This window comes from Aquarana catesbeiana, linkage group LG11 (assembly GCF_042186555.1).
Source record: "Aquarana catesbeiana isolate 2022-GZ linkage group LG11, ASM4218655v1, whole genome shotgun sequence".
Classification (NCBI taxonomy): Eukaryota; Metazoa; Chordata; class Amphibia; order Anura; family Ranidae; genus Aquarana; species Aquarana catesbeiana.
In genome coordinates this window covers 81,328,298-81,343,033 of record NC_133334.1, presented here as the reverse complement: position 1 = coordinate 81,343,033, position 14,736 = coordinate 81,328,298, and the positions used below count along the sequence as shown (strand labels likewise).

Below are 14,736 nucleotides of genomic sequence, written 5' to 3'. Positions count from 1 at the left end.
CGGTCCCTGTTGAACGGGCCGAGAGTCTAACCATCTATGGCCAGCTTAAGTGCGGGTAAGGGACCCATGCACAGTAAAGAGTCTCCACCAATACCATCAGTGCCCCAAACCCAGGTACAATGAGCGGCCACGTGATTACTAACAATCCTTTAAAAAAACATTTAGAAGAATGTTTTTTAAATTTTAGATATGTGGCAATGTTGTGGAGGTTATAATTGTGTTTGATGTGTATTTTATGTTTATAATATTGGTCGCCTTTTGCAGAAAAAGTAAAAGCTCAAGAAAGAATCAACAACTTGAACAATCAGTTGCGGAACCTTTCTGGAACAGCAGCAAAGAAGGTGAGAACAATCTCAACATGGGATCATATGTTCTCTGTAGCCTTTTCTCCCCATGAAAGGGGCCAAGTAGAATACCCTGATACTTGTCCTCAATAGCTTATATGTACACTGCTCTCTGTAGACCCCGACTGTCCAGGAACAGGAGAAATCTGAGCCTCCATTGGGCTCATGGAGAGCCTCTCTAAGGAAGACGGGTAGTTCTGGCGCACTAAGTTCTGGCACCACCTCCGAAGAAGGCAGGAGGGCAGCATTGCCTAAATCTGCCTCCAGCTCCCAGATAGCAGACAGAGTGTGTATTACCATGGACCATCTTACTGGAACGTTATTCCACTTTAATTATTTATTTCCAGCTTTTACAAAATTTCTCTTCCCTCTTTTCGGTGGATTTGGGGCCTTTTTACTTGTTTTCACTTTTCATTCCCAACTCTCTGCTCTTTATGACTTTGCTTCTAGGCTGCTAACTGCCACTGACTGTAAAATATTTCTTGTAGGAAAAGACTGGGGCTGAACTTCGTTTAGCACGGGTAACTCCAAGTCAGAAACTGCTTGGTAACCAGGAAAATGTGAGGTGAGTGGGTGTTAAAAAGAGCCTGTACAGAAAGAAATAGAAATATATCCATTGCTCACTTTTTTATGAATTCCTGGTTAACTCTGGCTTCAGTACATTGCTCATCAAGGGTCAGTGAGAACTAAAATAACCCTTATCTCTGTGCTTGCTCTGGGTCAGTAACTGAAAAAGTTCAGAATTTATGAGAACAGAATGACAGCCAGACAACTGGCAGTTTCAGGGGAATTTAACAAGGGCAGCCTATATATGTCTCTTGGTAAAGACTTTCTTTTAAAATAGGGCTTACAGTGGTGAACAGGAAGTAAGAAAACCGGTTCTTTGCTGTGAATAACTGCCCTCCATTATTGGCATCAGTTTATTAATCATAACTTACAGCCATATAGCAGAATTGAAGTTGTTGTAAAAGCAGAAGGTTTTTTATCTTAATGTATTCTGTGCATTAAGATAAAAAACCTTCTGTGTGTACCAGCCCAGCCCCCCTAATACTTACCTGAGCCCATCTCTATCTAGCGGTGTACACAAGTGCCTTGGCCGTCCGGGACTCTCCCTTCTGATTGGCTGAGACAGAGCAGCGGCGCCATTGGCTCCCATTTGTTGTCAATCAATGTCAGTTAGCCAATCAGGAAAGAGTGGGCAGGGCCGAAACTGAATGGACACACGGAGCTACGGCTTGGCTCGGGTGCCCCCATAGCAAGCTGTTTGCTGCGGGGGGGCACTTGACAGGAAGGAGGGACCTGAGAAGAGCAGGATCTGGTCTGCTCTGTGCAAAGCCATTTCACAGAGCAGGTAAGTATAACCTGTTTGTTTTTAAAGAAAAAAAAAAGAGACTTTAGTATTACTTTAAGGCCCCATTCACACCTGTGTGTTTTTGGTGGGTTTTAGGTGCAGTGCATTACAGAAAAAATCCTGCTGGCTGCATCTGAGATTTCCCCGAAATGCATGTAAAACATACCCAAAATGCCCAGCACTGGTGTGAAATGAGCCTTAGGTCACCAAAGTAGCAACACCTAAAATCTTTCAGTTTGCTAAAAGTGGGTGCTGAAAAACCTACCCTAGATCATCCAGATTTCTCACTGCCATGATGCCATGACCCTTCATTTTTCAGTAGAACTATACATAATCTTCAGTTATGAGAAGAAATGGTATGTGGCAGAGTATAGCCAAAGATCTTTGTGTGTTATTGTACAGTATATTTTATGTAGTTCAATTGTTTCTTGCAGTGCATCAATCAGCCACATTGTTTGCAGTTTATTTTTTTATTTTTTACAGAGAATCTCAGTTTAGCCGTGGGTCATTCACCCGCCAGCGTAATGATGGAGATGAAGGGCTTAACTCATTCCGTAGGAGAGAATTCTTGTTGCCAAGGCCTGAAACCACTCTTCCGAAAAGAGAACCATTATCTAGTAAACCAGAGGCTCCTGTGACAAGTGCAAATACTGCTAAGAACCAGGCAGACACCACACTAAATTCACTTGGAAGGTAGCAACATGAAATTGGCTTGATTCTGCATACTTCCTCCTTCCTAGAAGTCTGTAATGATACACATGGTAATGTGTGGACTTCAACTTCTGCTATAAAGCTTCTTACCTTTCATATAAGCGTGTCAGATAATGCAACTTGAATAACAACTAGACTTATACCCGGTTATGAAGATTGTTCACTTAGTAGTTCAGTTTTTCTTTAAAAAAAAAAAAAAAAAAAGGGGGGGGACCATGTCAAGCCTCTGAAAATGATAGTTACTTGGCACTTGTAATGCAGAAAATTGTAGCGCAGAAAAGACTTGGGTTCTATTTGCAGGAAAATGATAGGGGCTTAAAGGCAGTTGAAAAGAGTCACATTGTAATGTTCATAATTCTGGGTGTTTACTTTAAGATGGCTGCAGCTCCTCTGGCAGAGTATAGGATAATGCCTCTGTGCTGTAAAAGATGAAAGAAATGGGGCGCCACCAGCTGTGAGTGTAGACTTTAATAAGAACAATTAAAGGGTTTAAATACACTCGTGTGTAAAAGGCTTATAACATCCCCTTTTGGCATCTACAGAGCTCTGAAAGGTAGTGGCCAAATATAGCAGAGTTGTGTCTGGAAGCAGAGTTCGTCATGGAGGCATTGCTGGATGGTGCAGGAGCTGAAGCAGGAAGTGGCTGGGATCTGAGTCACTAGTGGAAACCAGCATGGAACGCACCAGCAGCAGCGGGCCGAAACCAGAAGTGCAGTGATGTGGATGGCGGGGGGACATGGTTACGTATTTTGGGGCATCAGGACTGCCCCTTTGTCAAACCACCAGTTCACAGCTGCTTGCATGAGCTACTCTGCTATACCTGACCTCCAAACTTTGCAGATGCCACAGGAGGATGTTACATGCTTTTGTTTGCTTTTTACGTGTGAGTTTAAAGTCTACACGTAGATGGTGGAGCCTCTTGTTTCTTTTATCTTTTACTTGGCCCTTGTAAGGGTGTTTTTTCTCAGGTAGTGACTAAGAAGGGAATCCAGCCATGTAACTGGCATTTTCAGAAGGCCAACAGTAACCCTGCATTTGTCTATGGCCAGATGTACTTTATTGTGGGGCTCCAGTGCCAGTAGGACAGTTTTCTTTGATTCCTTAGTCAGTTCGCCATTGTAGATTTCCCATTAAACTCAGCAGAATTGACACCGTCTAGAGACCCTAAGAACAAACTTTTGAATCTCATTTCAAGTTTCGCCTCACAAATTGTCTACTGCTGCTCCAGAGTGCAGAGGACAATGTCAAGTGTATTTTGTCTAAATTTTAGAAGAACACAGTTATTTAGCAGCTGGCAAGACAATATGTTTTAGCTTCTTTGTCTTCTTTCTTATAGGAATACAGAAACTGCAAAAACCGTTAATACAAATCTAGAACCTACAACCAACTCTGAGACCAAAGAGAGGCGCAGGTAGCCAGCCGGCTGGGCATTCTCCACATTTCTGGTTACCTAGAATGTAACAATAACTGTGCACTTTGGCTCGCTAAGAGATTCACATGGAGTGTTTTCTGATTTCAGGTCTTACTTGACTCCAGTGAGGGATGAGGAAGCGGAGGCACAGCGAAAGGCGCGGTCTCGTCATGCACGACAGTCCCGCCGTTCCACTCAGGTGAGCAGTTTCACCGTCACAAGCACTTTTTATTCTTTGCTATTGCTGTACAAACATTCTTTCCACAACTGATAAGTCAGTTTATAGAGTTGCCAAGCCTTTTGTTCTTGCCAGCTGCCATGTCCTTAAATCTTTAATTGCTTTCAGCTGCATTATTTCCTGAAATGGTTACAGCTCTTCTCCTTATACCAGCTTCCATTGTGTATTAAATATGAATCTTCACTTTGTTACTATTGAGAGGTTAAATGGCTTGGCCACCTTTCATCTGGTTCAGCTTTGACTGACAACCCCTGACTCTCAAGAAGGAGGGTAGTTCTGTCCACTGCATTAAATAAATGGTTACTATGGAACTGCATGCACATCTTTAATGATATCATTTAGGACAACTTCAGCTAAACACAGAACCCCTTTAAGATTTCTCTAGGCCAGTTTTTAAGACTTTACATTCTGCTTCTACAGGGAGTGACTCTCACTGATCTGAAAGAGGCAGAAAAGGTCATCAAAGGTCAACAAGAAAACAAACCAACAGAACCCGAGCCAGAGAAGAACCAAGAGGACACTACTAAAGACAACCAACCACAAGCTAGGAGTAGTCGGACTGGTGAAGAAGGGGTGCGTAAATGGTTGGGGGTGTGCCAGATTGAATTTGAATTTGATTTTGCCAATAGCGACTTCCTTTTCATTTGCAACAAGACTGATGAAGCTAAAGCTGGCCATAGATGGTTCAAATCATAGAAATCATCAATAGATCGGCTTGGGTACAACCAGCTTGCCAGATTTTACACATGATTATTGCAAGTGGCTGCTATAGCCGCTAGCAATATTCACTGTCTTCTCCTGATGGGGACAGCTTCTCCCGCCCCACTGTGTTGATGGGGGAGTCAGAGCAAATTTCTATCCTGCAATCACAGGTTGCAGGAAAGAAATTTGCTTGTCTGTTTTGGCCTTAAAATGAGAATTTGTTTAGAATCTGACACATTATTGGTTCCTGTATTTTTTTTTTTTTTTTTTTTTTGTGCAGACAGAGGTCAGCTGGAGGTCTCGGCTTGCCAACTTGCAGAAATCTGATCTTCTAGGACTGACTACACCAGACTCTGCTCCAACCTCTTCTGGGTCCCACAGACGCGGTATAGGCCAAAGCCTAGAAAGCAAAGGTTAGTGCTAATGTCGTCTAACTGGCCATTTTATTATGCACCACTGATTTTGGGGTACTGGAATTCAGTTGAATGTCACCCACAGAGATGCAGAAGTCCCACGAGGACGAGAAAGAAAGTGACGAGAAAGGTGGTAGAAACAAAGCTGGTGTGCGGGACCGAAGGAGACCGAGAGAGAAGAGGAGGTCTACTGGTGTCCCACAGACCAATAGACATGTAAGAATCTGGAAATATGGGAAACAATGTTCTTTAATAGAGCATGGCATGACACTGAAAGTTCTTTAAGGAAGCTCTTGACTTTTTGGTGTGCGTTATAGGGTAGGATTACCACTTTCTAGGTATAACGTAGACCATTTCTGATATCTGAGAGCCAGTCTGTTTTGTGGAGGACAACATCTTTTCTTCACTATCATCTGTAAATTTTCTGGATGAGCCATTTGATGGCTTTTATGATACAGAGCTTTACAAATGGCAGCCAATGTGCTTAAAAAACGACCAGTGGAAATGTAACTTTTTTTGGAACATATGCTATTCCATTTTTTTATAATTTTTTTATAGAGTGATGAAGAGGATTCAGAAGAAGACGAAGCAGAGGAGAGTTTGCGACCTCAGGTGCATTGACATTCTTACCTCTTGTAGTAGTAAATACGCAGATCTTAAGTGGGCGAGTACTTGGTTGTGTTATAACATTAGTATTATATCTGTTAATGCTTCACGGCTCTGGTGCTTTTATATGGGTAAGTAAGTGGCTGTGATTATATGCTTATTAACACAACTTTATTCAATATTGCCTACAAGCTGTGTAATTGAATTGTTTTTTTTTTTTTCCCCAGGTAGATGGACTTAGTTCTGGGTAAGTGCTATGTGTATCTGTGCTTCCTTTTAAATACCTAATGCATGTTCCCTGAGTTACCATTCTGTGCCATAACTGGTATAATAAATATTCAGGGTCGAATTCTTCTGAGATAACTAATCTTTTCTAAAAGTACTGAGTATATAGATGCTAGCTTTTAATACTAAAGCTTGCTATTGATACTTGCCTCCTGTCGTCGGCTCACATAGGTGTATACCAGAAGCTGGCAGCTCTCCTCTACACTTACTACTGCTAGTGGATTTGGGAAGGGAAGGGGTTGGCTTGTGTTGAAAAGGTTTATCAACATCAATCTCCACTTCTGATACTTTTGGGAATTTTTTTTTTTACATAGTGCCAGCAAAGCATGGGATGTGCACACTCTGCCTTTTTTATCTTTCAGAACGGACGCGGTTTCCAACGCACACACGGCTAGCCGCATAGAAGCAGCCATTGCTGCTGAACATCGGGACACTAAGGACTTCAAAAAAGTAAGTTCAGAGCAAAAGTTTAAATAGTGTTATACAGGTCTTTTTTTTCAGCCGGAACGTGGGGTAACGCACTTCAGGCACCTCCAACACTGATAGTATTATGGCAAGGTGTGCTGGAGGTTTTTTTTTTTTTTTGTGGGGGTCTGTTGTCTGTGGGTGGCAATTGTTGCTGGGAGGGATCTACTGTTAGAGAGAAGTCTATTGTTGCTGGCTGCTGGGTGATTTGTTGTTGCTGGGTTGGTATTGTTGCTTGGGGGGTGGGGGGGGGTCTGTTGTTGTGTGGGGGATCTATTATTGCTTTGGTGGGGTCTGTTGTTGCTGGGGTGGGGTCTATCAAATTTCATACAAATGACCTAGTAACACAAATTACTTGGTTCTGTATTCTCTAAAAAGGGGCAGTACTGGGAGGTGGGTAGGGGATGGAGCCAAGAGACAGTGCTCAGAGGTGAGTAGGGGACAGAGGGGAAGGGTGACTCAGAAGGGGGGAGTTCCTGCACCCATTCTCTGAGAATGGTTATAATGCTATAAAATAAACAATATCCATCCCTAATCGAACTAACCTTTTCAAGGAGAGACTAGGCAAAGCACCGATCAGTGGCCTTATCTTGCCACGCTGATGCTGCGCAATGCTTTAGATGAAAAATCAATATAGATCACACCTACACCATTCCACAATGCTGTGTCGGACCTTTTCAACTAATAACAATGTGTACTTTGTTGCATGTGGTGGGAGAATATAGTGTGTACTTGTCTCAATTTAAGAGCACTAAGTATAATTTCTGTCTGCTGCTTCCTTCCTCTGCTATCCGTATGAATCAAGTTTTCCTGACACCGAGAGCAAAATGGTGACAGGAGAGGGACCTCTAGCTGTTTGACAGCCTCAGCTCTGTTCCTGTTTGTTGTGTTAAGGGGGGGGGGGTGTATTCCTTTCCTCCAATCAGGTTTTGAGAGCTTTCCTCACTAAACTCTGCAGATTGTAACTTCTGCTTTCCGCCCTATTTTTTATTCTGATCTCTCGGAAAAGCTTTAAAATTCAGCACTTTGAATGGCTGTAGGGCAGAAAGGGCTGCAAATTTGTATAACTTTTGTAGGAGGATTTGTTTAATCTCTGTGTAATAATCAGCAGCTGGAGGTGCCTAGACTTCCCTTGAAAAGCTTGAAGAGAGGCTGGATTGTGACAAGTTAGCTCCTGCTGCTGTCAATGAAAGCGAGTGAGCCAATCTGGAGAGAAAGGGGGCGGGGCTGGGGCTGGGGCTCTGTGTCTAAATGGGAACACGCAGCAGCTCGGCTTGAGTACCCCATTTCAAGCTGCTTACTGTGGGGTCACTCTGCAGGAGGGAGGGGCCAGGAGCTCCAGTCAGGGACCCAAGAAAAGGAGGGCTGCTCTGTGCAAAACAATTGCACAGGGCAGGTAAGTATGACATGTTTGTTATTTTTAAGCCAAAAAACAAGCCTTTAGTATCACTTTATCTTTATCTAATTGTTTACTCTAAACCAGAGTTTCTCAACTCCAGTCCTCAAGGTGCCCCAACAGGTCATGTTTTCAGGCTTACCATTAGTTTGCACAGGCGATTTATTCAGTTTCACTGCCTTCGTAATTACCACAGCTGCTTCATCTGAGGGAAATCCTGAAAACATGACCTGTTGGGGCGCCTTGAGGACTGGAGTTGAGAAACCCTGCTCTAAACCACCAGAATATGGGCAGGATTTGCAGACTCTTGTCGTGTATGTGCTATGCAAACTTCCTCTATAGCTCCAATGGTTGTGGATATGGCTACAGTAAACTTGGGAGATGAGCCGTCATTTTCTTGTCTTTTAAGTCATTCTGAAGATAAAAATATATACATCTATTTACAGAAGATGAGTGTCAAGATAAAAATATGTGCAGACTGTGTCCCTAGAGCCCATATAAATGCAACACGTGTGACTACAGTGTATCTTAAATGACATGTTATTTGAAAAGTTCTCCAAATGTAAGCCTCCTCAGAACTGCCTGGCCAGGCTTGCACTTGGATGTCATTTCATTGGCTTTTTTTGTGTTTCAGCTGTATGAAGATTTAATGAGAGACAATGGACGTCTTCGCTCACAGCTGCTAAACACCCAGAACCTGGTGAATGACACGAAAGCAGAATTGGAAAGAGCCACACAGGTAAGAGAATGTCAGTCAGTACAGGAGGCTCAGTGCTGAATCAATACAGAGTCTAGTGTTTGCATTGCATGTGGCAACATGAATATATTTAGGTTCAAATGCAATGGTAATCTCTAGATAAGTATAAGAATAAACTTTATTTTACTTGTTGAAATGTAAAATATTTTTTTTATTATTTTACTTGTTGAGTCATAATGCAGTCATTCTTTTACTTGTTGAGTTGTAAAATAATTTTGCACACAAAGGTTTATAATCCCTAGTTTGGCATGGGCTCAGAAAGGATGTTCACTGCTATTTTTGTAGGAGGAATTCCAAAAAAAAATGAGGATTTTTTAATTTTTTTTATTTATTTTTATTTTTTTCAGGTACTGCTTAGTCACAATTTATTATCATTTATGAATACTTCCTTGTAACATTGCAGCCATGACTTTGAATTCAGTTTCACTTAGACTTTTCCTTTTACAATCAAATGTGATTTATAAATTTATGAAAAAATAACCTTCTGTATTCTTGTAACTCTTTCAGAGGCAAGAAAGGTGTGTTGACAGGTCGTTTCTTATCGATACAGAGAAAAAAGTAAGATATTTTATACTTGGTGGCACTTCTTATGGTTTATGCAAAAAGATCCATAATTTTTTTTTTTTTCAATTTCATGATTTTTTTTTTTTTTGTCATGTTTTAGGAAAAGATGATCCTGGAACGCAGAGTATCTGAGCTACAAGAAGAGCTGAAGGTGGGAGAATTTATATATATATATATATATATATATATATATATATATATATATATATATATATATATATATATATATATATATATATATATATATATATATATATATATATATATATATAATTTATTTTCATCTTTTTTTTTTTTGGACAATTACAAACTGCTCTAATTATTGTTTTAGGTACTGATTCAAATAAACAGTGGTTTTGGGCAAGTTAGAGGGAGGAGCAAGTTATGTGGTGATGTTAGGGGTCCCCTTTTCTTCTATTCTAAAGCTGACCCCCATAATGCAGGTTATGGCAGGCAGTTTTGGTTACCATTATATGGCACAACCGCCCTACATGCTTTAAAGCTGTCTCTGCACCCAAAATAAGTGCTTTTGTCCAATTCTGTCTTGCTTGCACACTCCACAGTGCAATTCATGCACTTCTCCATTTGTCGATGAGTTGGTGGGATGGGAGGCAGGGCTTCTACTGTTTCAGTTTTTCAGCCAATTAGAATGCAGAATGTACTTGTGTTTTCAGGTGTTTCAATCGATCAGTCCCGCCAGCACTGATTAGTGTATTCTGATGGTGGGGAAGGCTCCCTGCTGTCAGCGTACAATGACATCAAGTGTGCGTGAATGGGGGAATTTAGGTTTATTTTTTTTTTTTTTTTTTTTTTTTTTATTGCCAAACTTGGAATTCAGCCTTAACAACTATCAGAATACAAATACGTAAACTAAATCTGATCATATTTGAGTTTATTTATATCAGGTACTTGTACAGCACTGTCAGTTTGTGCAGCACTTTATGATTAGCACATCCACCTGGCAGCACTGGGGTCCTTGGTTTGAATCCCAACCACGGCACTACCTGCCTGGAGTTTGCATGTTCTCCCTGTGCCAGCGTGTGTGTTTCATCCAGGTACTCAGGTTTCGTCCCACACTCCAAAAACCTGCTGGTAGGTTAATTGACTCTTGTCTAAACTGGTTCTAGTATGTGTGAAGGTGAGTTTGGGACCTTAGATTGTAAGCTCCTTGAGGGCAGGGACCAATTATGAATGTACAACTTACTGTATGTACAGCGCTGCATAAATTTTCGGTGCTATCAATGTGCCTGTTATAAATAGATAAAATGCTAAATCTACATACAGAGATGTGGGTTCGTTAAATTTGCCTACCTCCCGAAGACTCAAAATCTCCCTAGTGTTTTATGGTCTGTTCCCTACTGCAATTATTGCTCAATCAAACAAGGGAGTATTTATCAGTCTGCTGCATTCTTCGTAATGCAGGTTACAGGCAGGCAGCAAGATTAGGATCTTCTCAAGCCCTGTATACACGGGCAGTATGTCCGCCAATGGCAGAGAGAGCTGATCAGAGTGTTCTGGCGGGGGGCTGTCCCCCTGTCAGAATAAAATAGCACAGCAGGGGTGATCGCTGGACTAACCTCGCATAGTTAGTGCAGTGTCTCTATCTGGAGCTTTGTTGCACGAAAAAAAACTGTAGTGTGTACCCGGCTTTACATTGTTTTAGGTGACTGGGGCTGGGAACGGTTACCAATGGATACCTAAAGGCTGCTCTAAGTTAATTCTCTCTGTTGATGTACACCTAAAACTATTTTGCACAATTCACTTAATGGGGTTAAGTTCACAGGAGAACTGTGTTTCGTGCCTCCATTATGTGACCCTTTTTTCCCAGGTTAGTGATTTGTTAATACTTTGCATGCAGGTTTCAGAAAGAATGCAGTCTAAACACCATTCCTCTTCATTAACTTAGCATTCTTTCTCCCCAAAGGTTCTTGGAGACCTGAAGGCTGATAACCAGCGCTTGAAAGATGAGAATGGAGCTCTAATTCGAGTCATCAGCAAGCTTTCTAAATAGCACACTTGTAATAGGACTGGTCCCTGTTTCCTGCTCTCCTGGGTTTCACAGTACTGGGACAGACCAGGTGGGCAAACATAGATTACTACAGGTAGCCGGGATATCGAGGATATGCAAACATCCCCCTCCTGTCTGTCACATCACCACTTTTCCACACAGCCACCCTTGAGGACTGTCTGGAATTTGTCACATCAGAGCACACTTTACCTTCCAGGAACATTGTGGATAACACCCAGAACAGCCAAGCTCATCTGGGAAGAAAGGCATTATATCTGCAGTTAAAATGATATGGCTTTTTGGGCATGTTTCACAAAGCAGAGTGAACGTTCATAACTGATCACTGCTGTAAAAATTCTAGTTCTAATGCCCATCTGTACAAATACCATCAGCTGCCATCATACAGTGGTTGGAAGATGTAGAACATCAAGGAAACAAATAAGTCATGTGATCTCTTATCAGCTGTCACTTGTAGTGGGTTACGTGGTCTCATCAACTGCCGCTTAGGACTAGAAAGGTGAAATTTGTTTCAAAATGAAACCAATAAGATTGGTTTAACTTGCTTGCCTTACACAGACGTCTTGTAGTGTCATCTACAGATCTTGGAGGGCATTTGATTCTATACAGCACTCTTGGCTGGAGATTAACAAAGTACCGGCGTTATCGAGAATGTATATCAGATTTCGTTGGACACAGAAAAGATCTGCAATGTCTTTGATTTGAAATATGCCCATGTTGTAAAGTGTTCTATAGAAATCTTCAAAGTCGTTGGAGAACCATCTTTAGGCACTGGAAATTCCAGTTTCAAAAACGATGCAGTGCCTGCATGTAAAGACAACTGCACAAATAAATGTTAGCCATCTTTTCACCGATGACCACCCCCTTGGTTTGTGGAGTACTGTGGAATTGTGGAAGAAGGCTGTAGACTTTGGGGAGGCCAAAGTTGGAATGCTTCAGAGTGATGGGGACCACTGATGTGAAGGGTTGACTGCTGTATTATGTCCTGGCTGTTCTATCCCCTGTGTACACAGCGAGATAGAATGGAGCACAGATACCATGAGTGGGGGAGCACCTTTGACCAGCCAGATTCGGCATTGTGGAAAGAGCACAAATTTTGTATGTTTTCTTTTGGTTTGAATTTACCCCAATACTGTTTTTTTTTTTTTTTTTTTCCCTTTTGTCACGTTGTGGAGCAAAGCTGTCAGGTATGGGTAGGTAACACAGTATGTTCTGTTTCTTGAGCACATTTTGCAACACTAGACTATTATGTATTTTTTATTTTCCCCCCCATTTTTTGTGAGGTTTTGTGCTCATCAGGGAGAGAAAATTTTATTTATTTTAATTAATATATATTTTTTAATAGGGTAGCCATGTTAACTCTACTCTGAAAGTGTAAATGTTAGATCCATCCCTGAAAGCATAGCAGCACTGTTGGTGTAAGTGTTCATTTTATGAAGTGTTTTTTTGTTTTGTTTTTTTTGCTTAAAGTGTACCTGTTGTTAATATGTACTACACAGACAGCCATCTACTGGGCTAGACAATGGATGCATAGCAGTGAGACCTAACGGGCAATCAAGTGTGCAACACATTTTCCTTTGAGACCTCTAATGCTACCATGCTCCTCGCACCATATGTTAGCGCACATGCACACATCTTTTTATTCCGTTTTGTCAAGCTTTATTTTTTTCTTATGAAATCAAATAGAATAAAAAAAGGCATCTTGTTTTTCCATAAGAGCCTTTGCTCCCTGTCTCAGTGACTGTGCCGCACATTTCTGTTGGCCACCGAGGCAGCCAATTTATAGTGATGAGCATTTAGGAATGTTGGGGGTGGGAGGAAGCAGGCAGGCTTAGACACAATCTGAAAATGTTGAAGTTTTCCCAGTTAAGAATGGCACAGCATTGAATGTAGAGGGGGCTATGAAAATGGCTGCAGAACTTTTATCTGCTAAGAGCTTTAGTGATTTAGTCACTTTTAAAGCTGAAGCATGCGGCACTTTTGATCCAGCCTTTTTATGTTTTAATTTGTAAGTCAATAGAAAAAGTTTTTTATTTTGTCTTTGCAAAATATTGCATACAAAAACCAAAGCCATTGCCATTTTAATGTGTTTTAAATTAATTTTAGCACTTTTTATTTTTCTTACTGGTTAAAAAAAAAAAAGGTAGCAAAAGCTGATTAAATCAGAAAGAGCATGCAAGTATTGCTAAAAGTGAATAACAGATTAAAAATTGCAGGATTAAACCTGCAATAAAACAGCAGATTATTTTTTTCCCGTTTCATTGTGACTTACATACTCTTATCAGTCTTCTCCTCCTTTGGTAACCCTCTTACTGTAGAGTTGCATATACTACAGTATTTGTATTATTAAATCTCTGTTTTTAGAAATAATCAGATATAAGGGTATGGCGAAGTCACACTGTTGGGTGAAGTAGATGGTAAAAAATCTAGGGCGATAGGTGTATACCACACGGTGGGGTATGGAAATGCTTATATCATTTTTTGTTTTCTTTTTTTTCTTAATCTAAATGTTGGTTTAGCCCTCTATATGACTCTCTAAAGTATATGCATGGCATGTGCACTTTAATCAAATTGTGTGTAACAAGCAAGAATGAAGGCTCTCTCATACAGGCATATAAGTACTTCATAAGAAGCTGCTTGTTAAGCTTCGCTGGTACTTTGTTAGAGCCCTTTCACACTTCGCTCTTTGCAGGTGCTGCCCGTTGATTTCAGTGGGCAGGGGCGCTTTAGGAGGGGTGTTTACACCCCTCCTAAAGCACCTCAAAGAAGCTGCTTGCAGGACTTTTTTTGATGTCTTGCCAGCGCAGCGCCTCAGTTTGAAAGCACTCGGGCTTTCACACTTGGACTGCAAATGAGGCTTTTTTCAGGCTCCATTTTTAGTGCTAAAGCGCCTGAAAAACGCCTCCAGTGTGAAAGGGGTCTTAAGCCTGGATTAACCACCTCAATGCTGAATGATTGCCAAGTGCACATAACTCAGGTTAGCACTGCAATTCACTTTGATTTGCCAAAATTGTACAGAATTGTTGTTGCAGTGCTATGTGTTCCATTGAATTTAGAAGTACCAATTAAACTGAGCTCCTCAGACTCCTCCACCCGTTAAAGACCAGAGTTGCTCAGGGGAGCTGTATACTTATTGAGTGCAGAGCAATCAAAAGCAAAGAGTAGAAAACACATTTATCCATTGATTCTGGGACTCAGTCGATTAGGTATTTCTGCAGTGGGTAAGGCCAGGCGTTTCTGATCAGCCGCAGACAGTAAGCCTGTTCAGATTAATGATATACTGACACTGTTCACAGCTGTCCATGTGTAATTTCACACAAAGCTATTACCTGCCGTTGGGGACAGATGTGCACCCCTAGAAGCAGACAGTTCATGGCTAGTGGTACTCATGTGTCTCTAACCTACAGGTAAAAGTTCTATGTGCTATTACATTTGAACAGCTGCAGACAGTTTCAGAGTGTCATTAC

At 41.2% G+C, this 14,736-nt stretch overlaps 1 protein-coding gene across 4 annotated transcripts in view; it reads left to right on the top strand.

Annotated features, from left to right (window-relative positions):
* LOC141112118 (protein phosphatase 1 regulatory subunit 12A-like) overlaps nucleotides 1-12,987 on the top strand; it is a 38,293-nt gene extending 25,306 nt beyond the window's left edge. For 2 of the 4 annotated variants that reach the window (XM_073604586.1, XM_073604585.1), the window contains exons 9-24: nucleotides 265-341; nucleotides 463-630; nucleotides 833-909; nucleotides 2,179-2,388; nucleotides 3,743-3,817; nucleotides 3,926-4,016; nucleotides 4,476-4,628; nucleotides 5,038-5,170; nucleotides 5,256-5,386; nucleotides 5,729-5,782; nucleotides 6,004-6,023; nucleotides 6,424-6,511; nucleotides 8,557-8,661; nucleotides 9,187-9,237; nucleotides 9,344-9,394; nucleotides 11,168-12,987. In XM_073604586.1, the coding sequence (XP_073460687.1) occupies nucleotides 265-341; nucleotides 463-630; nucleotides 833-909; nucleotides 2,179-2,388; nucleotides 3,743-3,817; nucleotides 3,926-4,016; nucleotides 4,476-4,628; nucleotides 5,038-5,170; nucleotides 5,256-5,386; nucleotides 5,729-5,782; nucleotides 6,004-6,023; nucleotides 6,424-6,511; nucleotides 8,557-8,661; nucleotides 9,187-9,237; nucleotides 9,344-9,394; nucleotides 11,168-11,254 (1,571 nt within the window). In that variant the 3' untranslated portion in view covers nucleotides 11,255-12,987. Of the gene's footprint in view, nucleotides 1-264; nucleotides 342-462; nucleotides 631-832; nucleotides 910-2,178; nucleotides 2,389-3,742; nucleotides 3,818-3,925; nucleotides 4,017-4,475; nucleotides 4,629-5,037; nucleotides 5,171-5,255; nucleotides 5,387-5,728; nucleotides 5,783-6,003; nucleotides 6,024-6,423; nucleotides 6,512-8,556; nucleotides 8,662-9,186; nucleotides 9,238-9,343; nucleotides 9,395-11,167 lie in introns of those variants that run through there. The other 2 variants (XM_073604587.1, XM_073604589.1) reach the window with 2 other exon arrangements.
* The last annotated feature ends 1,749 nt before the right edge of the window (nucleotides 12,988-14,736 follow it).